Source organism: Pantherophis guttatus, chromosome 1 (genome assembly GCF_059756535.1).
Source record: "Pantherophis guttatus breed Tessera chromosome 1, ASM5975653v1, whole genome shotgun sequence".
Taxonomy (NCBI): Eukaryota; Metazoa; Chordata; class Lepidosauria; order Squamata; family Colubridae; genus Pantherophis; species Pantherophis guttatus.
The window spans coordinates 22,505,839-22,532,909 of record NC_142063.1 but is presented as its reverse complement, the minus strand read 5'-3'; the positions used below and the strand labels follow the sequence as shown (position 1 = coordinate 22,532,909).

The following is a 27,071-nucleotide window of genomic DNA, read 5'->3' as shown; positions in this document are numbered from 1 at the left end:
GTTTGTGTGTGCTGCTGAGTCAATAGGTTCTGTGGTCAGCGCTTCGTTGAAAGCAAAGTGAAAGAGAAAAACAGGATAACGTGCACAGCTTTCTTGAAAGTGCCTCGAGCGGCGAGGCCATTGAGTTGAATCAGCTCCTCCTGGTCAAATCAGGTGTACCTGCCTTCCATTAGGAGCAAAGGGGCAGACTTCTCTGCAAGCAATGATAGATCCTGCAATAACCAGCACCTTTAGGAAGAGAAAAGCACCCATCACTCAAGGTGGAAGAAACTGAAGATGGTACAAGTTGCTGTTGCAGTGATGATGCTAGTGTGGTTGGTTGCACCGGAGCTCTTGAGTGGTAAGTTTATCTCGTCTGAGGGAAGACCAGGAAGCGATAAAGCCAGCCATGCCGACACAAAAACCAGAGCTTCCTATGCTTTCAAACGCTCTTCCTTACTCTGCCATCAGTTATGAAATAGAAATGGAGGAGAGCTGGACTGTATATAAATAAATTTAGAATCACTTTCTCACCTGCTGGGGAGTTTTCTTTAAAAAGAAAGTAGAGTGGAGGAACAAGGAGAATGCAACACCTTGATTTATGAAGTCTCACCATCTTATTCATTTGTTTTTCAGTCTATCAATGTGGCCATCCATCTTAACCAAATAAATCTGGGCAGGTAACATGGCACAAAATCCCAAACACATAACCATAGAAACAGCAGAAATTGAGTAAACTTTCTATTAATTTAGTAAAAGTCAGTTTATAATATGACATTATGGTTTCTGTTTGCTGTAGATATTATCTTTAACTTTAGCTCTCTTTAGTGCTTTGGTGTGTGTTTGTGTGTGTGTTAACATAGTTTTAGTTTGCGTTTTTTGCGCATGTTGTTTGACAATTGGCCAAAATGAGACGCATTCTATGGGAAAAGCAGGATAGGGGTTGCCCTAAATAAGTAAACATCTTACATTACTATTTCCTAATTCCAGGGTTTCCAGGAATATCATTCTTTGTCTTATGTTTGCAGATCCCAGCAATTGTGCTCCCCGAAATCTGATTTGCTACAAGCCCTGCTGTGAAGCAGCCTTCCTCTGTCTTATGAACTGCTCCTGGGAGGCTGGATGTAAAGAAGATGTCAACCATATCCTCCACTTAAGGTGAATGCTGGCCCAAGCATGTTGATGCCTCTGTTATAAAAATCTCTCTCTGTGTCTTTCTCCTCATCCTATTTCTAAGCCATTAAGTGGCTAGTTTGATTTGGTTTAGTGTATACATTGAAAAGGAGTCTGATCTGGAGGGCATTGCTACAGATCCTAACAACAAATACTTTAATTATGCGCGGTGTTACAAAAAATGCTTCTATTGCTCCTCATTCCAGTCTATACTTGCTGATCTTGGATTCTTGGGGTGGGGGTGGGGATATATTTCTTTATTCACATTTTATATCTTTTTTTTCTCTCATTCCCCTTTGTCTTCTGAGGCTAAAGAGCCATAAACACTTTAAAGGCAGTGATAATGATGAGTACAGTACATTGCCACCATTAACCTGTATTTAATTAATCCTCCTTGTTTAAAATGTTTATTAGCTTACCAGAATACAAAATGCAAAGAAAATGTAAATAATGGGAAACTAGGCAAGGAAAAGGGGGAAAGTGTGGAGTATAAGGGGGGGAAAAAAAGACATTGATGCATTTAACTAATCTTTTGTAACTGCAACCAGAATTTTCACTTTCATCAGAAAGCGCAGCTGGTTTTCACGTGCTGGAATAGTGCAAAAGGCCCTTGTTTACATTAAATAAGCAGGAGTGGACTGGGAACATTTTGATGTTCACCAACGGTCCCATATAGAAGCTTAAAACTCACCTATCTTTATAACTAGTCTTTTTCTAGCACTCATTACAGAAATATGATGCTCTGGATGCCAGAAAGAAATTGGAGGCTGGGAGCTGAAAGTAAACTATTTCAAACTGAGAGCCAGTTTGGTTTGGTGCAGGGATCCCTAACCCCCAGGCCATGGCCTACTATTGGGCTGTGGGAGAGATTTTTATTTTTATTTTATTTTGTCGAGTACATATTAGATAATATATATAAGTATAAGCGTGAATTGAATACATAAAATGAATACAATTAAAGGGAACATTAGGACAAGGACGGTAGGCACACTGGTGCTCTTATGCACGCCCCTTAATTTTTTAAAAAAATATTAATAGTATTTATTTTTTGTTGTGGATTATTATGGTGATCAAACCTAATCCATTTGGTTAGTTTAAATTTCAATATATGTATATGTATGTATGTATGTATGTGTATATATATATATATATATATATATATATATATATATATATATATATATATGTTTTCTCAGGTTTTCGCGGGTGTTTGTATGTAGGTCTTTGGTTATTCGGGTCTTCTCCCACGTAAAATTGGAAGTGTCTTGGCGACGTTTCGACGAAGTCTCATTCGTCATCTTCAGGCTGGTGTTCTCGGCTTCGTGCTTCCAGGAAACGTCGCCAAGACACTTCCAATTTTACCTTCAGCCCTAGTTCTGTGAAATCTCATTCTGGGCTTTTTGTATCTTGCTGAAAAGCAACAACTCTGTGCTGCAGTTTGGGAGACAAATATATATACAGTATATATATTTGTTTTCTTCCCTTTTCATAGGTTTTATGTGTATTTCTCTCTGCAGCCCTACTTCAGCCCTAGGATTGTGATTTCACTGAACTAGGGCTGCATAAAAATCTTGGCTTACGTAGGAAGAACCTGGCTAAAGAGAAATACATATACATACATACATACATACATACATACATACATACATACATATGCACATGAGTGCCCTCCGCACGTACAAGTGGAGCTGTATGCGCACACATGTGCCTGCCACTCACATGTACCCCCCCCCTGCACCAGGCCAGGCCGCCAAGCTGGAAAGCTTGGGGGACCACTGGTCTAGTAGTTAAGGCACCAGGCTGCAAAGTGGGAGACTGTGAATTCTAGTGCCACCTTAGCCACAAAAGCCAGCTAGGTGACCTTGGACCAGTCACTTTCTCTCAGCCCAACTCATCTCACAGGGTCGTTGTTGTGAAGAAAATAGGTTAAAGGACATATGTTGAATATGTTTGCCTCCTTGAGTTATTTATGAAAAAACATAAAGGTGAGATACAATTTTTTTAAAAAAATACATTCCAGGAGCAGACCAGCATGATGCAGAAAGAAATTCTAATTAGGAAGCTTTTTCTGCCACAATATAAGAGATTTTTTTATTCATTTATTTCATTTTGTTCATTTATTTAATTTTTTTTTAAATTTGACTTATATGCTGCCCTTCTCCGGAGACTCAGGGCAGCTTACAATGCGTTAAGCAGTAGCCTTCATACTTTTGTATATTTATACAAAGTCAGCTTATTGCCCCCACAAACTGGGTCCTTATTTTACCTACCTTAGAAAGGATGGAAGGCTGAGTCAACCTTGAACCTGGTGAGATTCTAACTTACAGTAGTTGCAGACAGCTGGTGTTAATCACAATGCTTTTAGTCTGCTGAGCCACCAGGCTCAAATAAACAAAATTTATTTCATTTTGTTACCAGATGGCCATTTTTCTAAGTATTCCTTTTGTTTGCTTTAATGCAGTGTTTCTCAACCTTGGCAACTTTAAGATTTGTGGACTTAAAGCATGCAGGACCTGCAGAATTCCAGGAGTTGAAGACCACACATCTTAAAATACCAATTGAAAAAAATATTTGTAGCTGTTGAACTGATGACATTACCTACTTTGGTAATGAAATGTCTGCAAGAAAACCACCAAACTAGGAAAACATTAAGGACCCCACATTTTAAAGTTGTCAAGGTTGAGAAACACGGCTTTAATAGCTAATCAAATTCCTTCCCCTTTCTCACCCGCAGGGATCAAACAGAAGGGGAATTAAATACATTTGAGGTTGGAGATCGGACCCACTTTATTTTTAACACCGACACAGTCTATGCTCGAAGAAATTATACTGTCTGGGTAGAAAGCGTGCCGAGGGACAGTTCTCCTCGGGTCTCAAAGAATCATACACTGTTGGTCAAGGAAGCCAGTAAGTTAAAAGAAGCTAAATACTTCCTATAGCATGAAGTATCTATCATTACAGTATTTCTCAACTGTGGCAGTTTAAAGATGTGTGGACTTCAACTCCCAGAATTCTCCAGCCAGCCTTACTGGTTGCAGAATTCTGGGAGTTGAAGTCAACACATCAAACTACCAAGGTTGAGAAACACTGTCCTACTGTATTCTAAAGATCTTGATTCTGTTCCTGGCTACATTTTGAGACAAACAGAAAGGGAAGATTTAGGTGTTTTCTGGGTGCATGTTGCAAGGTTAAGGGATTTCACCTATTAGGGAAAGTTTAGAATTTGGAATTTTGGAAATTCCATTTGTTGAGGAGTTGTTGTGGGCGTGCATTCCTAAAACTGTTGCAAACCACACAACTCCAGTTTACCAGAAGACAAACTGTTGAGATGGCTCCCTATTCAACTTTTCAGTTTATCATGGGTAATGCGGTTCCAAAGAAAGCAGCAAAGTTTCCCTTCCTTTCCTTTTCTAAGGATATCTAGGAGTTGAAAATAAGTAGGATTCTGCTTCATTTTGGAACAATGTTTATCATAGGTAGAGAAGATTGTACGTATTATGAATTCCACTTTACCAACAAACACATTTTCGAATGCCAAGCTCATACACAGCATCAGTACAATCTTAACCCATCAGTGGAAGCAGACTGGCTGATTTCCTCTGGGTGATATTCATAATTGTTATTCCTAAACCCTCAGTGAAAAGGATGGTGAAAATGAGCAGATGAGCCGAACTAAAAATCAAAAGGACCATAAAAGATTATGGGGAGGGGAGAGAAAAAATTAGTGTACAAAAATGAGTGAAGGGGCATATTATTATCTTGCATTTGTAGTCTTGCACATCTGTCTCTTACTCAGTAGCCTCAGCTGTTGTCTTTTCATTCCAGTAAAATTTAATCCACCATCAGCCAAGTCCATCAACATTTCTAGAGCGAAAGGTATCCTGACCTTGAAATGGCCTGGATCCAGCACATGTCGCTCTACACTAAGTGAAGTCAGGATGAGACAGTTCAACCATATAAACTGGACACTGGTAAGTTGCATGTAAACACTGGAAATGATGGCCATGTGTAATGGTTTCCACCAAGATTCTCTACCTAGGTAGGCAAGACTTGCTAGATAATTATTCATTGTCCAGCTTTGGATTCAACCACCTCTATTCTACCTGATGCTCTTGGGCTGCCTTGATAGTTTCTTCCACTTGAAAGGTTTAGGGCGGGGGTCTGCAACCTTAAACACTCAAAGAGCCATTTGGACCCATTTCCCACAGAAAAGAAAACACTGGGAGCCACAAAATCCTTCCGATGCCTGACTATTTCTTGAGCGGCCACAAAACTAGCATAAGTAGTTGAATTAAACGTTCTGTTTTCTTCTGAATGTCTTTTTTTCTTTGATTTATCCATGATTGGCCTACCGGGGGTTGAAAAGCTCAATAAATCGCGTGCTGGCAGGTGTCGCACATTGGTGGTTGTGACGCATATTTTGAGTGACAGGGAGCCATAGCAGAGGGGTGAAAGAGCCACATGTGGCTCCAGAGCCACAGGTTGCTGACCCCTGATTTAAGGAAATTTGGATGTTGAGCTCCTACATCTCGAAAAGGCTTCAGACTGGGGAAGGTAAAGTTGTTTAGTTTCACTACTGAGAAGAATGAATAAAAATGCCCAGCAGTTAAACAATCACAATCAGTCAGACAACAGTCACAAGGGCTTTGTTGAGATCAGGAGATTGCATTTATTGAAGCAACGATCATATGTATCACTGCTTCTCTCTGCTTCAAAGAGACAATTGTTTAAAACTCGCTACAGAGGAAATGAGAAAGGAAAAGGAGATGAATTTAATCAGATAGACAGATAGGCAGCTTATGTATATGTCTGTTGGGGTTGCTATCTATGAAACTCTCATCATAGATGATTGCCAGAGAATGAAATTCTGCAGATCATAGGGTTTTCTCCCCCTCCCCCATTAAAGATAGAGGCATTTCCACAACCCCTCCCTTTGGAATACACCCTCTTCTTGCTACTCTCAAACAGCTGTGTGAAATGTTACCCCTATGGAAAGACTTAGGAGCAGGAAGGTGCCTGGATGACACATCGCCCCATCGCCAGCTGCTCTCCAGCTGTCGCAAAATAAATCCCTCCATCTTTACCCCACTCTGGGACTTCCGCTGAGATGAGATAATTCTTCCAAATATAACAACATCAAGAGATTATGGGGAGGAAAATATTTGGTGAATAAGGGCAGGAATGTTTAAAGAATGACGATCTTAGTGCAGTTTGCAATGAAACTACATTTAGTGCCTTTCTGGATGCAACACAGTCACAGATCTAGAAGTTCCTAGGGTCCACAGTCATTGTGACTATCACTGATATGTATGTGTGCATTCATTTGTTTGTTTGTTTGTTCATTCGTTCGTTCATTCATTCGTTCATTTGTTCAATCAATCTATTTTGTACAGCCACACTTCTTACCAAGTTGCTCTGGGCGGTGAACAATGTTTTAAAATGGTCAGAGCTTGGTTCATGATGCCACATTGCCTGTTTCATTATTTAGTTTGTAATAGATGTTTCTGCAAGGATCAATACTCCCATGGCTGGCTCTAGATTTTTTGATGCCCTAGACCAGTGGTCCCCAACCCCCGGTCCGCGGACCGGTGCCGGGCCGTGGAGTACCTGGCACCGGGCCGCGCAGCGGCCGGGGGCAGGAACGCTGCAGCGCAAAGGCTCCTGGGCCGTGCGCAATGGGCCTGCGCAAAAGCTCCTGGGCCGTGGCCCCACCCCTGCGTGCGCTCAGCGGGCCGCGGCGATAAAAAGGTTGGGGACCACTGCCCTAGACCAGTGATGGCTAACCTTTTTGTCATCACGTGCCAGGAGTGGGGGGCTGGGGAGGCATGCATGCACAGGCCCACACCCATAATTTTATGCATCCCGCCCCCACGCATGCACATGCGACCCCCCGCTTCCCCCCTCCTGGCACGCAATGGCCTGGTAGACCCGTTTTCTCTCTCACCTGGCTCCAGAGCCTCTCTAGGAGTCTGGGGAGGGCAAAAACTGCCTCCCCCCCCCCCGGAGGCCCGTTTGCCAACTTCTGGTGGGCCCAGAAGGCCTGAAAATCAGCTGGCCAGCACGCGCATGCACGCCAGAGTTGAGCTCACGTGCCCACTGATATGGCTACGCATGCCACCTGTGGCACGCGTGCCATAGGTTCGCCATCACGGCTCTATACAAAGCCATATTTAGTTTTTTTTATTTAATCTTCATAATTTTATTTAGTTATTTATTTGATAAGTTTGTCACCTATCTTGCTACTCTAGGTGGCTTAAACAATAAAAAAGAACCAGTATGGCCTAGTGGTTAAGGCATCAGTCTAGAAAGTGGGAACACCATGAGTTCTAATCTTGCCTTAGCCATGAAAGTGACTTCGGGGCAATCACCAGGAGACTAAGAGTTCTAGTTCTGCCTTAGGCATGAAAGCTGACAGAATAACTTTGGGCCAGTCACTTTGTTGTGGGGAAAATAGGAGGAGGAAAGTGTGTTGGATATGTTCAGTTTTTTAATAAAAAATAATAAAGGCAGGATACAAATAAATAAAAAAGGAAGAAATGAAAAGAGTATAAAAGGAACAGAGGTAAGATAATAGAACAATAAAATAAACAATAAAAAGAACACAAGAATACATCAATATGATAACCAAAAAATAAATTTTAATTTTGTTTTATATTATCTTTTTTACCTTTTGTTATCCTGTTAACAGTGAAATGGGCAGTGTATAAATTTAATAATAAATTTTAATAATTTAATAATTTATTAATACATTTAAAAATAATAAAATATTGGTGCCCCTATGATTCGGCTCATCTTCCAGTTTTGGTGGAAATCTCAAAAAAGTCACTTTCTTTTTCTTTTCTATTTTTTTCCCCTTTTTTCTCCTTCTTTCCTTCCTTCCTTCTTTTCTTTTTTTTTTTTTTCAGTTTTTACTCTTAAGATTTCAGCCCTGAACATTTTTTTTTCTTTTGTCAGACATTTTCACACTATTTACATTGTTTTAATTACATCTGTACCTATTGTGGTCAAATGGCAATTATTCTGCAGAATTATATTTAGACCTCGAGTGGGCATACTGGGTCACAGAGTGCATTGGTACCATCCATTACTTTTTATAAACTCTGTTCTTTTGGAAGTCTTTTCAATCTTGGCATCCCTAAAATGTTGTGTCCTAAGGCCGGTGCTGGCTCAGCCATAATTTAAAGCCAGCCCTGGATTGCCCATCCCCAGGGGTGAAATCCAGCAGGTTCTGACAGGTTCTGGAGAACTGGTAGTGGAAATTTTGAGTAGTTCAGAGAACTGGCAAATACCACCTCTGGCTGGCCCCAGAGTGGGGTGGGAATGGAGATTTTGCAATATCCTTCCCCCAGTAGTGGGGAGGGAATGGGGATTTTGCAATATCTTTCCCCTGTAGTGGGGTGGGAATGGAGATTTTGCAATATCCTTCCCCCAGTAGTGGGGAGGGAATGGGGATTTTGCAATATCTTTCCCCTGTAGTGGGGTGGGAATGGAGATTTTGCAGTACCCTTCCCCTGCCACGCCCACCAAGCCACACCACGCCCACCAAGCCACGCCCACAGAACCTGTAGTAAAAAAAATTGAATTTCACCACTGCCATCCCCCCACTTCGGCTCTGCCATTTCCCCCCATTCCTTGCTTTAGCTCCACCCGACGTGCAATCCCCAACAAATTATTGAGGGAATTCATTGTTCAGAAGAAGAAAAATTCTGATCCCCATTTAAAAGCAAATGCCTTTGGCTTCCGTTGAGCTAACAGTCAAGTTTAGGGCTGCAATGTTTTCCATCTGGAGGTGGGGGAAGGGCACTTTTAGTTTTAGCCATTTTTTATGGATTGTTGTGAGCCACCTAAAGTCGTTATATGAGATCGGCTACCATCTACATCTTGTAAATCAATCCATCAATCAATATTTTTTTCATCCTGCTCATGTGCAAGTGAGATGATGAGTATAAACAAAAAAACTTCAGCATAATCTATTTATTAGTCTTACCACATAAAACAGCTCAGATTTTCCGTTTTGTGTTTCTGAGAAGAATATGTTGTTTTTTTTTTGCTTAGTTTAGTCCTTTTATCATCAGCCTTCTCCTCATTCTGAATATTATCTGGGTTGCTTTCAGGGAAACTGTAGTTCTGATGACACCACGGAGGGATTAATAGGTAGGTTGATTCCATTTCTAATTCAGACTTTAAAATTTTAATAATTGTGTGCTTTTAATAATAGCTCTGACTACCAAAGATATGGGCCTGGTTGGTGTGATGGGGGTCTCCCTTTGCTTTGGGCAACTAATTTTTAACAGGGTTTAATAATTTTTGCCTTCTTAATTTTTTTTTTATAATTTTACAATTTTTACAATTTTTAACTTTAACTTTTTAATTTTATATACTTTGTCTTCTGATCTTTGGTATATTATTGTACACCTGCCAGAATCCCTCTAAGGAATATGGGAGGTTCGGAAAAGTGAAACATAAATAAATTAATACATGTACCGTTTACAGAAAATAAATGTTTCTGAATTCTTACTGTTTTAAAATAAGTGGCATTCACCCTCAAAGAACATGATGACGGATCTCTCATGATTTATTGCAAAAATTAAGCTCCAGCTATAAATGAAGGCTTCCTGGAGGACATTGTGGAGAGTAGGATGTTAGTCTAATAGGACCAAAATGATCATCACATCCATGACCCAGCTTGATGTAAATTGTGCCAATATGTCAACCCACTGCTGAGTCAACCTTGAGCCACTAGGAAAGAGTCTTGGTGGCGCAGTGATTAGAATGCAGTATTACAAGCTGACTCTGCTCACTGCCAGGAGTTCGATCCTGACCAGCTCAAGGCTGACTCAGCCTTCCATCCTTCCGAGATTGGTAAAATGAGGACCTAAATTGTTGGGAGAAATATGCTCACTCTGTCAACCGCTTAGAGAGGGCTGTAAAGCATTGTGAAGTGGTATATAAATCTAAGTGCTATTGCTAAAAAATATGTAACTATTAATTTACTGTAATGAATATACCCCTACATTCTCAAAAAGTCTTCTGGAGATATGTAGTGTAACCAAGAAAATAATAAATTCTATATATGTCATCAAATCTATAAACTATCTATTCACCTAGCAACTGATAAAGTCTAGACTTAGTAACATGTTTAAAGGATTAACCATCTACCATGTATTCATTTCTATTCTGATTTAATTATAACTGAATTATTAAGATAATACTGGAAATTTTTAAGAAGAGATTGGACAACCATTTGTCTGAAATGGTATAGGGCAGTGATGGCAAACCTTTTTGCTGTCGCGTGCCAAAAGTGGGGGGAGCACAGGGGGCTTGCGTATGCGTGGGCCCACACCCATAATACAATGCTCCCCACGCACACATATCCGTGCATGCGCGTGTGACCTCCCTGTGCTGCCCTGCCCCCTGTGCATGTGCACACGACCCACCCAACCCCCTGAGTCCCATTTTGGGCCTAGCAGGCCTCCCTGAAGTCTCCAGAGGCCGGAAATGGCCCATTTCCGGACTTCCGGTAGGCCCATTTTTCACCATTCCAGGGCCTCCACGCACTTATTTGGCATCCAAAACAGACTCCTGGGAAGGGCAGGGCAGCATGGGCATGCGTGCGCGTCTCCCGCATGCGTGACAGAGACCTGAAAATCAGCTGGCCAGTGGGAGGCGTGCCACACGTGCGGTGTAGCTGATCTAGGGCGACGGCTCGTGTGCCCCCAGAGATGACTCTGTGTGCCACCTGTGGCATGCGTGCCATAGGTTCGCCATCACGGGTATAGGGTTTACTGCCTGAGCAGGGGGTAGACTAGAAGACCTCCAAGACCTTGTAACTCTCTCATTCTGTTATTCTGTTACCTTCTTCTTCTTCCTAGCATATTCCTGCAAGTGTTGGGTCGGCTTTTCGGATCATTGAATGCCACTTTGCACGGTCAGCTGCGTCTCCAGGGCACAGGCCTGCAGCTTGCATATCTTTGTTGATGGTGTCTTGCCATCTCTGTTTTGGCTGCCTGCAAGGTTGCCGGCCATTGACTTCTAGTTGGTAGGCAGTCTTGGCAACAGTGGAAGGTTCTGCTCTCAGGACACTCCATACCAGCGGAGCTAGCCTGTTATTCTGTTATATGTCCTTCTATTATATTTTGGTTGCAAATTTCATCAAAAATAGAAGTTATTAATACACCAATGCAAAATAATAATTAATTTTTACAAAATGAAGGACCCCCTGTCTAGGTGAATGTCTGCAACTGTTACCTAATAATAATTACTCCTAAAGTTTTAGTGCACAGTTCAGCTGAGACTTTATTGTAATCACTTCACAGAATGAAGGGACCTTAAATTAGATTATGCTCATTTGCACTCTTTATATATATGCATCATGAAGGTCCTCGTGGTTTTCAAAACTCTGGGAGATGATATAGAAAGAGACACTTAGCACACTAATGAACAAACATTGAATCCAATGAAACATGAGCAAAATCTTTTATCAAGAGTTACAGTACCTTGTGTCAATAAGACTAACAAAACATAGCTATTTTTCTGTTCTTAACATGTCTGTAGGTTCTGCTCAGGATGACCCAATTTTGGGAAAAGAAGGGTGTCTGAGGAACATATGCAGAGCTGCTGTGAAAAATTGTCTAGGCATCTGTCAGATAAAATTAATCAGATCCACTCTAATTTGGATTTTAACTGAGGCACAGTTGCTTGAGGCACAGTCTTGCTCGTTATCTGGGACAAATGTGAGCTCCTTAGTCCTGCTGAAGTGGATTGAGTTCCTGGAGCTGTTAGCATGGTCACCTGTGAATTAAATCTATGTTCCTCCTGACTGGTTAAGGCCTCTATGCAGGGAACACATCTAGGTGATGATGAATGCATCCTTGAAGGAGAAGGTAGTTCTACTGGCTCTTAGTGAATCAGTTGTTGATCCCTTCCTCAGGAAGTCATCGCTATATCTGATGGTGTTAGACAGGGATGGGCTTCAGATCCTTTAGCAATAGGTTTGGTGCCCCGTTGCTGGGTGGGTGTGGCCATGGTGGGCATGGCCTAGTCGGCCGCACACACCATGGTGGTGGTGGGGATTTTTCGCCCTCCCCAGGCTCCAGAGCCTTTTCTCGAGCCTCCGGGGTGGCGAAAACTGCTTCCAAAGGGGTCCGGAGGCCCTTCGGAGGCCGGAAACAGGCCTGTTTCTGGACTTCTGGAACTTCCGGGAGGCCTGTTTTTCACCCTCCCCAAGCTCCAGAGACTTTCCTCGAGCCTCCAGGACGGCGAAAGCAGCTTTCCCCAGGGTCCAGAGGCCCTCTGGAGACCGGAAACAGACCCATTTCTGGACTTCTGGAATCTCCTATAGGCCCGTTTTTTGCCCTCCCAGACCCTCCGCACGGCCCCTGCACTTACCTGGAATGATGAACGGGCTGCATGGAGATTCCTGGAAGGGGTGGGGTAGGGCGGGGTGGGGTGGGGTGGGCATGGCCAGTCAGGGGTGGCAATTGGGGGTTCGCCAAACCATGGCAATCCTTGGCTAGAGGATCGCCCGAACCCTACCGAACCCCCAGGAGCCCACCTCTGGTGTTGGACAACATTTGTTCTAGCCCTAAATTTCTCTCTTTAGGAAAGGTAATCAGTTTAAGAGGATCTTGAAAGAACAGGGATTACCCAGACTCTATTTACTTTAATTTCAGACCAAGATTCAGTACTGAGATGGCATTGATTTCCCTTGTGCTGGGACTGGATGAGGGTAGTGCATTAATTCTGGCCCTCCTTGACCTAGTCATATTCCTTCAGATCAATTCACCTCACAAGACCCAGCATAAACCCTTGAAAACTTGGCATTTCTCCCGGGATTGAACCAGGATGGTAGATGAGTCTATCTGTAATGGGTGTTACTTAATGACTGGCCTTGATTTGTATCATGCTTTCTATTTTTTTTTTTTTATATGCTAGAATTGCATTGGTTTTAGTTCTACATTAGCCAGCCACTATTACAATTTGTTAGTCAAGCAGCCATATAGATTGAATGAATTTGATTAATTGAATGAAGGAGAATCCAATCCTGGAGATAACCTCTGCACCAAGTCATAAAGGATTTTATAGGTTAATACCAACACTGTGAATTGTAATCATGCTAGTACAATTGTCACAAATTTGCTCCTTCAGAGGAAGTGCTGGTTTGTTCAGAGGCATAATGAGCAGATCCTCATGCTGGTCTTTCTCCTTCCACCGTTATATTTCTTCCCAATCCCCTGACCTCATTCCAAGGTTACAAACTTGAGACTACTTTTGGATGCTATCCACTTAAAGAAAATACCCGCTTTAACACCAGTAAGCTAAGGATGACTTACACTGGCCTCATCCAAGGGCTGGGGATGAAATGAACATTATAGAAACATGGAGAAAGAAGATGTTGCCAAGGTGTGTTTGAGTCATAGAATACAACACCTTAAGCCAGGAGTGTCAAACTCAAGGCCTGGGGGCCATATCTGGCCTGTGAAGTGCTTAGATCTGGCCCGTGGGGCCACACTGAACCAGCCTGCGGTGTGTCTGCCAGTGAAAATGGAGCGTGCGGCCCTCCCGAGCTCCATTTTTGCTGGCAGACGACTGTAGGAGGCCGTTGCAGCCGAAAATGGAGCTCGGGAGCCTGTTTTTGCTGGCAGAGCGCTCGGGCCACCACATGCGTGATGTCGAGCTGGCCACGCCCACCCCAGCCCCCCGAGGTCAAACACAACCCTGATGTGCCCCTCAATGAAATTGAGTTTGACACCCCTGCCGTTAAACTGAATGATATAGAACAGGGATGGCTAACCTTTTCCGGACCGAGTGCCCAAAGGGTGTGTGTGTCCAAACCCCCAAAATACAATGTGTGCACCAGTGGTGGGTTCTTCCCGGTTCTGCCTGGTTCCGCCGAGCCGGTAGCGGTGACGATATGACGTCACCGAACCGGTTCTGGGCCCCCTGCCCCCCGCCCCCCCTGCATTATTCTTACCTTTTATTTGCCCCCATCCCCAATCTATTGCTGCCTCCTGAATCCCAGCTGATCGGCTAGAGGGGAAAAAACTATTTAAACTCTTGCCGCGGGGCTTTAAGGGGCCTCCCTACAACTGATCAATGTTATAAGAAAACAAATGAGTAGACCAGTGCCTGCAAAAACAAATGGGTAGACCGGTACAGCTGTGCAAGCAGTTAAAAGCCTGGTAGACCAGTACCTCTGCTAAATCCTAAAGAATTGTCACATGACCATCAAGCCAGACCCACAAAATAAGCCACACCCACAGAACCGGTAGTAAAAAATATTAGAACCCACCCCTGGTGTGCACGCCCCCATGCAACATTCCGCCCCCCCCGCGCATGCATCCCACCCATGCATGCACGGCCCCTGCATGCGTACCACCACCCCACACATGTGCACACCCTTGTGCACATGCCCCGCCCCCTGCACATGTGCCCCCCTGCGCATGCGCAGCGGAGACCTGAAGACCAGCTGGCCGGCGGGAGGCATACACACATGCACCGTGGATCTGAACTGGGTCGCTGCGTGCCACCTCTGACACGCGTGCCATTGGTTCACCATAATGGATATAGAATCATCATCTAATCCAACCTCCTGTCCAAGGCGGGAGTCCTTATACCATCCCAGACAAACAGTTGTCCAATCTTTTCTTGAAAACCACCCGTGATGGAGCACCCAAAACAGCGGGAGGCAAGCTGTTCCGTTGATATTTCTGAATCAAATCCACATGATAGATTGGACTCGCTGCCACCTTCATGCTTGAATAGTTAAATTCTGATCAGATTACAATGAAGGATGCGGGCTAGAAAAGAAAGTAGTTCTGTAGATAACCCCGCTTAACAGCTACTATAGTCTTCGTGTCTGCAGACAATTGAAGACTGATCCAGATATCCTTGCCTTTGTCTAGTAGCCACATGTCACCTGGAAAAAAATATTCGTTATGAAGTGCAGATTCGGTATCGAACTGATCACTGGAGCAGTCACTGGAGCAGCTGGAGTGAAATCCTCTTTGTTCCTTATGGTGAGATTTGTTTGTGTGTCTTTTTCTTGTCAGAACAGAACAGAACAGAACAGAACAGAACAGAGAATTCTTTATTGGCCAAGTGTGATTGGACACACAAAGAATTTGTCTCCGGTGTATAAAGAGGCTTGGGGGGAAATTAGCAAAGTTTCCAGACTCTAATAAATGCATTTTTTTCCTTCTAGAAATCCTCAGAAGTCCCACAGTAAATTATACTGTGGAGTCTCTAGGAAAGGAAGGCCAGAGGAACATAACTCTGCAATGGGCGGTAAGGGGAATGCTTTTATTCAGTCTTTGGGGCATCTGAATCCATCAGTCAAACATCCTGCGGCTCAGATTCCTAATCCACCCTGCATTTGGATTGCCTGCATTTCAAATATTAAAAATATTGTTTCTTAAGCAGGCAGAAGACAAGAAAAACATGCAGTGCGAATATTTAAGCTCCCATATGAATCTCCCATAAATATGAAAGTTATACGGGTAGTCCTTGACTTATGACCATAACTGAGCCCCAGATTTCTGTTGCTAAGTGACACATTTATTAAGTTATTTTTGCTCCATTTTTGAGACCTTTCTTGCCACAGTTGTTAAGTGAATCACTGCAATTATTAAGTTAGTAACATGGTTGTTAAGTGAATCTGGCTTTGCTTGCCAGAATTTTGCAAAAGGCAATCACATGACCCTCTGAGACACTCCAACCATCATAAATATGAGTCAGTTATCAAGCATCTGAATATTGATCACGTGACCATGGGGATGCTGCAACAGTCGTAAGTGTGAAAAACGGTCATAAGTCACTTTTCTCAATGCTGTTGTAACTTTTGAACAGTCACAAAACAAACTTTAGTAAGTTGAGGACTACCTGTATGTTCGGGGCTGATGCGTTCAGCTGGTGGTGGTGGTTGGAGGGCAGAAGTACCATTTGCAAATATACTCCTGGATTTCAGTCACCCGTTATTTTAATTTGCTAAAGATGTCTATAGGGCCAATGTAGGGCCCAGGGTGTACTTGTAAATCAGGGGAGTCAAACTGGATTTCTTCGAGGGCCAGATCAGCATCCGCAGTTGTCCTCCTCAGGCCAGACGAGTGGGGGGAGAGATGGGGTGGACCGCAGACAAGATGGATGCATCCTGCAGCACCTGCCAGCCAAAATGGGTTGTGGGAGGCCCCCGCACGCACTCACCCCACACCAGGGTTGAAATCTAAAATTTGTTACTACCGGTTCTGTGGGCGTGGCTTGGTGGAGGGTAATGTGACTGGGTGGGCGTGGCCAATTTTTTTTTTTTTAGTTTTAAAAGCATTTTTTCTACAACCTCTTCCGCCAAAGAGGTTGCAAAAAAAAAGCTTTTAGAAGCCTCTGACAATCAGGCAACTCAGCTGGGATCGCCAGAGGCTTTTAAAGGCATTTTTTTTCCTACAGCCTCTTCGGCCAAAAAGGTTGCAGGAAAAAATGCTTTTAAAAGCCTCTGACGATCCCAGCTGAGCCCTGTGATCATCAGAGGCTTTTTTTTTACTTTTAAAAGCATTTTTTCGTCGGAAGAGGTTGTAGGAAAAATGCTTTTAAAAGTTAAAAAAAACCAGCCTCTGATGATTGTGCGGCTCAACTGGGCATAAGGGGGTGGGCACAGGGATTTTTGCTACCGGTTCTCCGAACCACCCGCCGCCATCGCTACCAGATCAGGTGATCCGGTCCGAACCGAGAGCATTTCACCCCTGCCCCACACCCCATTTTTGGCTTGGACAGCCTCCTGCAGCACCCTGCCGCACCCTGTTTTTGTGCCCCCTCATACCCTGTTTTGGCCGGCCGGGTGTTGCAGGCCGAAAACGGGGGGCAGGGGTAGGGCGCACCGTCCCCCTGTGCCCCGTTTTCGCTAGCAGAGGCACTGCGGGCTTGTCCTTTGCTATTTCAAGGCCAGCCCCACAGGCCAGATCTTGAGTTTGACATCCCTGTTGTAAATGAAATTGGAATCTGTCATTTTATTTTACAAGGTGACAACCTTTCTTAATTCAAGAATCTAAAAAAGAAGAGGATTAGTGGGTCATGAGGCCTGATGCAAAGTCTCTGCAGATCTTTTAGTGCTGTCATGCAGACATCACCCAGCCTAGACTGGATAGTGCTCCCTAATGGTTTTCTCCCCAGAAAAGAAAGATAGAAATGGAAGCATTAGCTGGTGGCTTGGAAAATGCTTTCTATCCTCTCTTTTGTATTTTTGCAGAGACCCTCCGTGGAGCAAGGGGTGGTGAGCTATAATCTGACTTTCGTCATGCTGGCCTGCAAGCAGTGCTTTACTGGCTTCGAAAAGTACAGCATTACCGTACATAGTGCAACTTCGTGCCACACTGCTCTTTCTGCAGCTGAATATAACATTTCGCTGGTGGCATTTAACAAGGCGGGACCTTCTCCAGCTTATTCCTTTAAGTTACCACCAGAACAAAATGCAGGTTGGTATACAAAGAAACGGTCAGGCCCAGCCCAAGAGCAACATCGCATAATCCCAGGCAAAGTTCAATTCGTTATTTGTTTACACGATATAGACAGAATCTTGCCAGACTAAACATATACCACAGGTAGTCCTCGACTTACGATCACAGTTGAACCCCACATTTCCATTGCTAAGCGAGGCAATTAAGTGAATTTTGCCCCATTTTACGGACCTTTCTTGTTGTTAAGTGAATCACTGCATCATTGTTAAGTTAGTAACCCGGTTGTTAAGTGAATCTTGATTCCCCATTGATTTTGCTTGTCAGAAGGTCACAAGGTTGCAAAAACTGATCACATGATCCTGGGGGACTGTGGCCATCATAAAAGTCAATTGCCAACTGTCTGAATTTTGATCACATGAGGATGTGGCAATGATTGTGGGAAAAACAGTCATAAGTCACTTTTTTCAGTGCTGTTGAAACTTGGAAGAGTGACTAATTGAACTGTTGTAAATCAAGGACTACCTATACTCTAACCATAACGAATATACCCTGGGAGATTCTATGGAGCAGCTGTCCTAAATATCTTCCTCTTTCTTTGATCCAGCTCCAGGCTGTGTTGACTCTTGTCTCATCCCCGTCCTTGGAGCGTGATCTCCTCCTTTGTGGGAAACTGCTGCTTCACTGTTACCCATCACAACATCTTCCCCTTTGTAGATATAATCCATCACAGCAACCCATCTTCTAGTAATCTCATTTTGTATGGGGACCCTCTTCCACCATCAATTGCTCCTTTATATTTTATGTGGTATAAATTGAGTAAAATGACCAACCTAGTCCTAGAAAAATTTCTCTGGAGCATCTCTCCATCAGGTCACTCTCTGATTGCCATTGAACTGGTCAGTGGCACCAATCACTACAGAAAAGATGGACCTATTGAAAGTCTGCTCCAGACATTGGATGTATCCAGAAATTCCCAAGATCCTGGCAAGCTGTTCACCAAGGCTTTAGTTACCAGTTGGAACATAAGGTTGATGGCAACATGGATAGACTTGCTTTGAATGGCTTCCCTCTGTTTTACCAAGCCTGGTTTATTAGGAGCTTCAAGAAATGAAATAGCAGGAGAGAGAGAGAGAGAGAGAGAGAATGAAATTGGCAGAAGACAAAAAGTGAATTTGACCAATTAAGAGCTCAGGTTTGAGCATATATTCCATTTCAATAACAGTGGCATATTGTAAATATACTGTATATCTGATATTTTTAATTGCATTGCAAGATTGTTGCCCCATGGCCCTTCTTTTGTGAAATCTCAGGAAAAAGTAGGGCACGTATCTGTCAGAGATGCTCCACGGCTCATTCATTGACCACGGTTGGTCTAGACAGTGTTGCCTATTCTTAACAACTTTAAGAATGCGTAGACTTCAACTCCTAGAATTCTCCAGCTACCTCTAGATAGCCTTAATGTTAATTTCTAATACTATGATTCTACAGTCCTAGGTCTCAATTTTCTGAATGTCAATCTGTCCGGAAGGCATTACACTCTGGAGTGGGAAATGGATGAGGACATTGCTAACTTTTGCTTTGAAGCTCAGCCTCTTGGAGAAACCTTGCCTAAGAAAGACTGCATGGGACCTGAAGCTACTAACATGGTTACAGGTAACACTGAAAACTCTTCCTAAGGCCCACCCAGGTTCCTCCACTAGAATATCACTCTTTCCATCAGAGAAATTTTCAAAGTGGCATAGCTTGCTTGGCAGAAGCAGCGGGATCAAGAGAAAGTGCTCTTTGTTGCTGTGTCGCTTTCTAATTTTATCCCCTCCAGATTGGCCCAAGTGCATCTCTAGCTGGAGCTATACTTGGGTTGGGAAGGAGTTTGAAAACGGTGGTATTTCACTGGAAGGGATTAGTGAATAGCTTTGCCATTAATTTAAACCAACAAATCAGGGGCAGGAAGACTAGCTGAAATATACTATAAAATGGTTATTTTGCACGGTGCATCTGTCAATTCCTCTAGGATTGCTGAATTTTGATATTTTGTTAATAGTGCCATCTTGGAATCATAGAAGAAAGCTAAAGTGGGACATCCTGGGAACACACAGCTAGTACAATATAGGCTAAAGGAGGAAGCGGGAAGTAATTTGGTCCACCCCCTTTCTTTATATCATAGTTGAATAGACTTCAGACCTCAGGATCCTCTGAAGAAGCTGTGAAGGGACTTCAGGACAACTGTGATAAAGCACTTCTTTATACAATAAGAGTCTTGATTTGTTTAGACCTCTAGGATGAAATTGTAGGGATGGTCATCGACTTCAAAAGGAAATTAGAGAAATGGATGAAATGGATGAAATGGGTAAATGGATATTATTAGCAAGAGCTAATTGAAATAGTCATTTATGGAGTCAATCTAGCTTCATAACAGATGCTGGAGGGAAAACAGTTTCTGATGTTTATTGACTGGACCTTGAGAAATATCTAACTAATTACTGTTAGAAATATGATGGTGTGTAAGAGAAAGCTTTGGACTGATCCAACAAGTCTCTTCTAAGGTTTTGAAACCTGTGATTTTTGCTCCTCAATTCCAGGGGAAATTGAATCCAACAGGTGTTATCGCTTTGCAGTATACAAACATGACTTTAAAAAGTGGAAAACTTTTGGATATAGGTACCTTTTCCATAGAAATGGTGAGTATGACATGCTGACTTTCCACCCCCGCTTATCCTACCAGTCAGACCAACCAATAGCCCTAAATAGTTACTTCATGTCTGGACAGAGTTAAAAAAAAATGTTTCTGCCTGCTTCATTCACAGAATTTTGTAATCTAGATGTTGTCTTTTAATGATAAGCTTTTTGAACGTCTCCTTTATTACTTCTAGCTTTGTACTTACCAGAAAAAGATAGATAAGGACAGAATAGTTGCAGTTTTAAATTGGCAACCGTAACATTTCTGCCTCGAGCACTTTGAAGTTCTTAGATTCGACTCAACTTGCAATTTATCATCGCACAATCTTATCTTGCTAAACCCAGTCTTCCCCTTAGTCCCGCAACACTATCCTCATCTCATCCCCAACCCATGAGTGAAACCGCCTACTAGTCATTATTAAACAAACTGCTTAATGTAGTGTTTCCTTTTAAGCACCACAACTTCAAACATTTCCAATCTGTAATACTTTGTCACCCATTAGCCCTTTCTCATAACTAGGTTAAAGTGCATTACTTCAATCCTTGATTTGGCGGAATAATATGGTTCTCTCTCTTTTTTTTTTTAATTTGATTTATATGCCGCCCTTCTCCGGAGACTCAGGGCGGCTTACAGTGCGTTAAGCAATAGCCTTCATACTTTTGTATATTTTATACAAAGTCAGCTTATTGCCCCCACAAACTGGGTCCTCAATTTACCTACCTTAGAAAGGATGGAAGGCTGAGTCAACCTTGAGCCTGGCAAGATTCGAACTTACTTTAATTGCAGACAGCTGATGTTAAATTACAGTGCTTTAGTCTGCAGAGCTATCCAGGTTCCTCCTCCAGGCTCCTCCTCTTATTTTTCCCTCCCGCCCAATGTCACTAACCAGTTGGGAGGGGGGGACAGGACACCTCTAATAGCTCCTTAGCAGGACAGTCTGGGGCAGAATCTGGGGATAGAGCCTTTAGCCACCTTTCAAGTTGCTGGAACAATAGATCATTGGTATGGAATTGCTCTGTAACAGTAACCTGTCATTCAGGCAATTTCTGAAAAGGTGATGGACCTTGTCTACAAACAGCACAGGCAACAGATCAGTGGGGTGGAGGAAAGGGTGGAGGGAATTTCATGGTGCATTGGAAAGTCCATCAAGCTTCATCCCAGCTATATTTCACCCTTATTGACTTATTCTCCAAAGCATTGGGTGTGGGGGGGGAGGACAAGAAGTCATGGGTGGAAGTTGCTTAAAGAGAGATCCAATCAAGAAGTAAGGAAAAATTTTCTGACAGTGAGAACAATTAATCAGTGGGGTTATGGGTGCTCCATCCCTGGTGGTTTTCAGAAATAGACTGGACAACCATGTGACTGAGATGGTATAAGGCTTGTGTCTTGAGCAGGGGGTCAGATAGAAGACCTCCGAGGTCCTTTATTTTTTATTTATTTATTATTTGTTTAAATTTCTATACCGCCCTTCTCCAACATAGGACTCAGGGCGGTGAACAGCCAAAGTAAAAACAAGACATACATACAAAACATACAGAATCTAAAAACTGATTAAAATAATTAAATATTTTGGCCGTAATTAAAACAATTCCAATTTAAAATCAGTTTAAAATTTGACTCAAGCCAGCCCAGCTAGTTGAAATAAATGGGTTTTCAGGGCCCGACGAAAAATCCGGAGGTCTGTTATTGTACGTAACTCTGGGGGGAGGTTGTTCCAGAGGGTGGGCGCCACCACAGAGAAGGGTCTCCCCCTGGGGGTCGCCAGCCGACATTGTCTGGCGGACGGCACCCTGAGGAGGCCCACTCTGTGTGAGCGTACTGGCCGGTGGGAGGCTATTGGTGGCAGAAGGCGGTCTCGTAAGTACCCCGGCCCTAAGCCATGGAGCGCTTTAAAGGTGGTCACCAACACCTTGAAGCGCACCCGGAAGACCACCGGGAGCCAGTGCAGCTCGCGCAGGAGAGGTGTCACGTGGGAGCGCCTCGTCGCCCCCATAATCCCCCACGCGGCCGTGTTCTGGACCAGCTGGAGCCTCCGGGTGCACCCCAGGGGGAGCCCCATGTAGAGACTGTTGCAGTAGTCCAGGCGGGAAGTGACGAGTGCCTGAGTGACTGTGCGCAGCCCTATGACTCTATGATTCACTCTTCTAAGCTGTTCTAAAAGAGCCTTCTAGAGAGGTTTACCAGTCTTCCCTTCCCTTCAGCTTAATATGGGAGTCTCTTGTTAGTTTCAACCCCAACTCCCAAATATTCCAAATCAAGAAGGGTTGCAGGGGAACGGCAGTGCTGGCAGCAAGTGGCCAGAGCTAGCAATATCTAGAATTATCCCACCAGCCCCGCCCCCCAGGTGAGCAGAAGCAGTAGGAAACTTAATTCATTAATTTGAGCCAGAACCAGCAAGTTTTCTAGCCAAATGCAAATTCAGGTTGCTTTTATGAAATCTTGGGGATGAGACAGAGGCTGCATCTCATACCTCAAAAACAGATAATAGAGCAGGGGTACCAAGCCTTGGGCCGCCTACAGCCCACTATCGGGCCATGGCCTATTAGGAATTGGGCCGTGTGAGTGGCTCTCTGGAATGTGCACACACACAGCAAAACTTGGGTGAGCGGTGGGCCAGTGGGCAATCGCATGCATGCATGCTGCCCCGCCGCTCACCAGCCCACCCACTCATGCAAGGGCTTCATGTGTGCTTGCATGGCCCAGTTCCCATCTCCCCACTCCCCAGCCAGGTCCCAAAGATTGGGGACCACTGTAATAGAGCATCTATTATTATCACTGTGATTAGCAGGCCATCTAGAAAGCCCATTATCTTGAAAATACTGTAAGGTAACCTCTTGTAGGGGTTATCAAAGATGACTAAATAGAGAAATGCATGAGCATTTTCATACTCTACAACAGGGGTGAGCAAATATGGCTCTTTTACAACCTGTGGACTTCAACTCCCAGAATTCCTGAGACAGCCAAGCCACATTTGCCCACCCCTGCCCTACAGTATTTCACTGTACTTATCTAACAAAGAGAGCCAGTTTGGTATAATGGTTGAGATGCTGGCTTAGAAACCAGGAGTCTCTGAATTCTAGTCCTGTCTCAGGCCTAAAAGCCAATTGGGTGACCTTGGGCCAGACATTCTCAGCTCAACCCACCTCACAGGGTTCTTGTTGAGGGGGAAAGAGAAGGAGGAAGGAGTATGTGTATTTACTGCCATGAGTTATTTATAAAGAAATAAAGGCAGGATAAAAATCTAATTAAAAAATGCCATTTCTGTGGCAATATAAATTTATATTTTGTCTTGTGTAACAGGCAACAAGTGGTTTCTATAGTTCAGTGTTTAATACAGGTTAAGCAATTGTTAAAAGAATTGCATGGTTGTTAAGCAAATCTGGCTTCATTGACTTCGCTTGTTAGACGAGCCATTGGAGGGTCGCAAATGGAGATCACATGACCCAGGACTCTGTCACTGTCCTAAATACATGCCAGTTGCCAAATGCCCCAATTTTGATTATGCGACAGTTTTGCAGACAAATTTTGATAATTGTGACAGTTATAAGTGTGAGGATTGGTCACAAATAACTTTTTTCAGGGCCATCATAATTTGAATTGTTGTTAAACAAATTATTGTGAGTCAAGGACTACCTGTATCTGGAAATTCACTATAATATTGATTGTAATAATGCATGGAATGGAAGGAAAGAAGGTAAGATTTTTCGGGAAAGAAGGAAGAATGATAGCTTCTATGAGGGCCAGTGAAAAGTATTTCGGTTTTTCAGGAATAAACAAAGATCACCTAAACGAAGTTTTTCAAACTGTATTCCACAGAAGTCTAGAGTTCTGCAAGAACTTGATAGGCAGATGTCCACACAAAAGGTTCATTTCAACGTAGCCAATTTATCACCAAAGCTTCAACCAGAGGCTCTGAAATTCTTTTTTTAAAACAGCTTCTACAACTTGAGAACATTTCAAAACCTTGACCTTGACTACCCTTCTCTGGTAGCCTTGTCTGACTATCCTACACTGGTCAACAATTGACTGCAATCAGTGTTGGGTTGCTCCTGGTTCGGGCTGGTTCGGGCAAGCCGGTAGTAGTGATGATGTGACGTCACCGAACCGGTTCTCCTTGACTGGGAGCTGGGCCCTCCCGCCCACCCCCACGTTAAACTTACCTTTATTTCTCGTTTTTTAGCCCAGCTGATAGGCGCGACAGAGTAGATTGCCGCACCTCAGCTGGGCAGAAACCTAATGCGCTTGCGCGATCGCGCGCAAAGCACATGCACGAAGACAACTGGTGGTAACACCGGTTGGAACCACCACTGACTGCAATTCATCCTTAGCTCTATATTCAGGTTCTCAGGGAAGTGATGAGAGAACCTCCCAAAGATGGAAGAAATCAATGGAATTTATGGTCTTCAAGAGCCAATGATAACTGTCCTCTTTGGTCTGCAGCTTCTCTTGAAGATGCCATCCATGTAAATGTGTCTAACCAAACTGCGAATTCTGCTGTCATCCAGTGGAAGCCTCCCAGACCCCTCTCTGATTGCCCAGGTCTACTGAAGAAATATATCATATGTTGTCAAAAGGAGCAATACGGTAACTTAACATGTGAGTTTGGGGGTCTGACCTTCGTGTCTTGGGTCATACAATTTGGAAGGGAAGGTTAGTGTCCTGGCAAGGTTCCCCATTGGAATTTGGGCCAAAATCTTGGTTGCTGCTGCCATGGTGCTGTGGAAAATGCCAACCAAAGGGCTCTGATTACTGTCTTGTTCTTGTTCAGATTATGACGTCGACATGTCACAAACATGGTATATGATCCAGGACTTGCAGCCTGACACTGTCTATCTTGTTGGCATCTGGGTCTCCACAGCAAACAGCAAAGACAACTGCAAAGCTTTTTATCGATTTCTAACCAAAGCTCCAGGTATAACTTCTCTCCCCCCCGAGTTCTCCTTCTGAAATCCCAATAGTAGCAATAGCTTCTCATGTTTTTTTCTTCCTCTCTAGATCCCAAGCAGCTACCTCTGGTGCTTAGCTTTCTATTTTTGGGGATTTTTGGAGGCATCCTTTTTGTCACCATCATCTTCTGCCTTGGCAAAAAAAGGTAACTGTGATGAAGCCATGTGCAATAACTATTTCAAGGGCAGGAGAGAAGTGCCTGCTTTAAGACACAGGAAGCTTAGTCTATAGACTGGCTATGTAGCAATGATGAAGGGAGAGAATACAGGTAGACCTCAACTTACAATAGTTCATCTGGTGACCATTCAAAGTTACAATGGTACTGAAAAAAGGGCCTTATGGCCATTTTTCACACTTATGACCATGGCAGCATCCTCGTGGTCACGTGATCAAAATTCAGACACTTGGCAACTGACTGATATTTATGATGGTTGCAGTATCCCAGGGATCACGGGATCACCCTTTGTAACCCTCTGGCAAGCAAAGTCAATGGGGAAGCCAGATTCACTTAACAACCATGTTACTAATTTAACAACTGCAGTGATTCACCTGACAGCCATGACAAAAAGATCATAAAATGGGGCCAAATTCACTTAACAACAGTCTCACTTAGCAACAAAATTTTGGCCTGAATTGTGGTCGTAAGTCAAGGACCACTTGTACAACACATTTTATTACATTTACAACACACTTTATTACATTGACTCTTTGCATAGTATTCCAGCACTTGCTGTACAAGAAAAAGATTCCTGTTTTAATCAACTCTTTTTTTGTTGATGAATATTAATTTGTAAACTGAATTGGATGGCATAGGCTATATAAACTGACTGATATAAGGCAGCATTTTATGCTGAAATTACCTAAAGAATTGGTGTTAAGAAACATATAAAATTAACTCCTAAGCAGCTGCCGTGAGCAACTGTTATCTCCCTGGATAGTTGATTTCAAAGTCGTCAGCTAATTAATCATCTACTATGTGGCTTCAGTGAGTTGATGCAGTAAAGCAGCTGAGAACATGAGCTGGGGAATTGTCACTTGTTATCCCAGCTCTGATAGAAATTCTAGCAAAGGTATTGTCTTGCGTGCTGACAATAGTATTCCATATCTGTAATATGGGAAATCATGCTATCGGCCTATCTTTCAGGACGATCAGATGTACTAAAGTTCAATGACCTAGTTTGCACATAATGCCAAAGCATGATCGCGCGGCTCAGCTGGGATCGTCAAAGGCTTTTGAAAGCATTTTTTTCTGCAACCTCTTTGGCTGAAGAGGTGGTTAAAAAAAATGCTTTGAAAAGTCTCTGACGATCCCAGCTGAGTTGCCTGATCATCATAGAGGCTTTTCAAAGCATTTTTTTCTGCAACCTCTTCAGCTAAAGAGGTGGTAGAAAAAATGCTTTGAAAAGTTAAAAAAAAAAAGTTGGCCACGCCCACCCAGTCACATTACCCCGCCACCACCAAGCCATGCCCATAGTAACAAATTTTACATTTCACCCCTGGCCACGGCATATCAAAAACCGCCCTGCGCAAACAAGCGAAGCCCCATCTGTGGTCCCTGGTACCCAAAAGGTTGGGGGCTGCTGTTCTATAGGACTTGGCTGTAGGTCCTGGCTTAACTTGATTTGCAAATGCATAAACTTTTTAAAACTGGAGATATGCAAAAGAACCACATCTGTATCGTGAGCCTTTCCTGGCCTTCCAAGAGCTAAGCAATTCCCCCCTCCTACTTCTGCTTCCCAAACCATTGTTTTAACATTTGTTCCAGAATGAAGAAATCTCTATGCCCAGCATTGCCAGATCCTACGAATACAGAAGCTGTGAAGTTCCACACCAGAGCAGAAATAGGCCAGGTG

General features: G+C 43.3%; 1 protein-coding gene across 1 annotated transcript in view; it reads left to right on the top strand.

Moving 5' to 3' along the window:
- Positions 1-61: 61 nt before the first annotated feature.
- IL12RB1 (interleukin 12 receptor subunit beta 1) overlaps positions 62-27,071 on the top strand; it is a 29,130-nt gene continuing 2,120 nt past the window's right edge. Inside the window, exons 1-14 of the mRNA XM_034437569.2 lie at positions 62-340; positions 1,008-1,137; positions 3,887-4,059; positions 4,978-5,123; positions 9,267-9,306; positions 15,057-15,170; positions 15,356-15,438; positions 17,387-17,612; positions 19,083-19,247; positions 20,174-20,272; positions 24,712-24,867; positions 25,040-25,183; positions 25,267-25,363; positions 26,984-27,068. Coding sequence (XP_034293460.2) covers positions 277-340; positions 1,008-1,137; positions 3,887-4,059; positions 4,978-5,123; positions 9,267-9,306; positions 15,057-15,170; positions 15,356-15,438; positions 17,387-17,612; positions 19,083-19,247; positions 20,174-20,272; positions 24,712-24,867; positions 25,040-25,183; positions 25,267-25,363; positions 26,984-27,068 — 1,722 coding nt within the window. The 5' untranslated portion in view covers positions 62-276. The remainder of the gene's footprint in view (positions 341-1,007; positions 1,138-3,886; positions 4,060-4,977; positions 5,124-9,266; positions 9,307-15,056; positions 15,171-15,355; positions 15,439-17,386; positions 17,613-19,082; positions 19,248-20,173; positions 20,273-24,711; positions 24,868-25,039; positions 25,184-25,266; positions 25,364-26,983; positions 27,069-27,071) is intronic.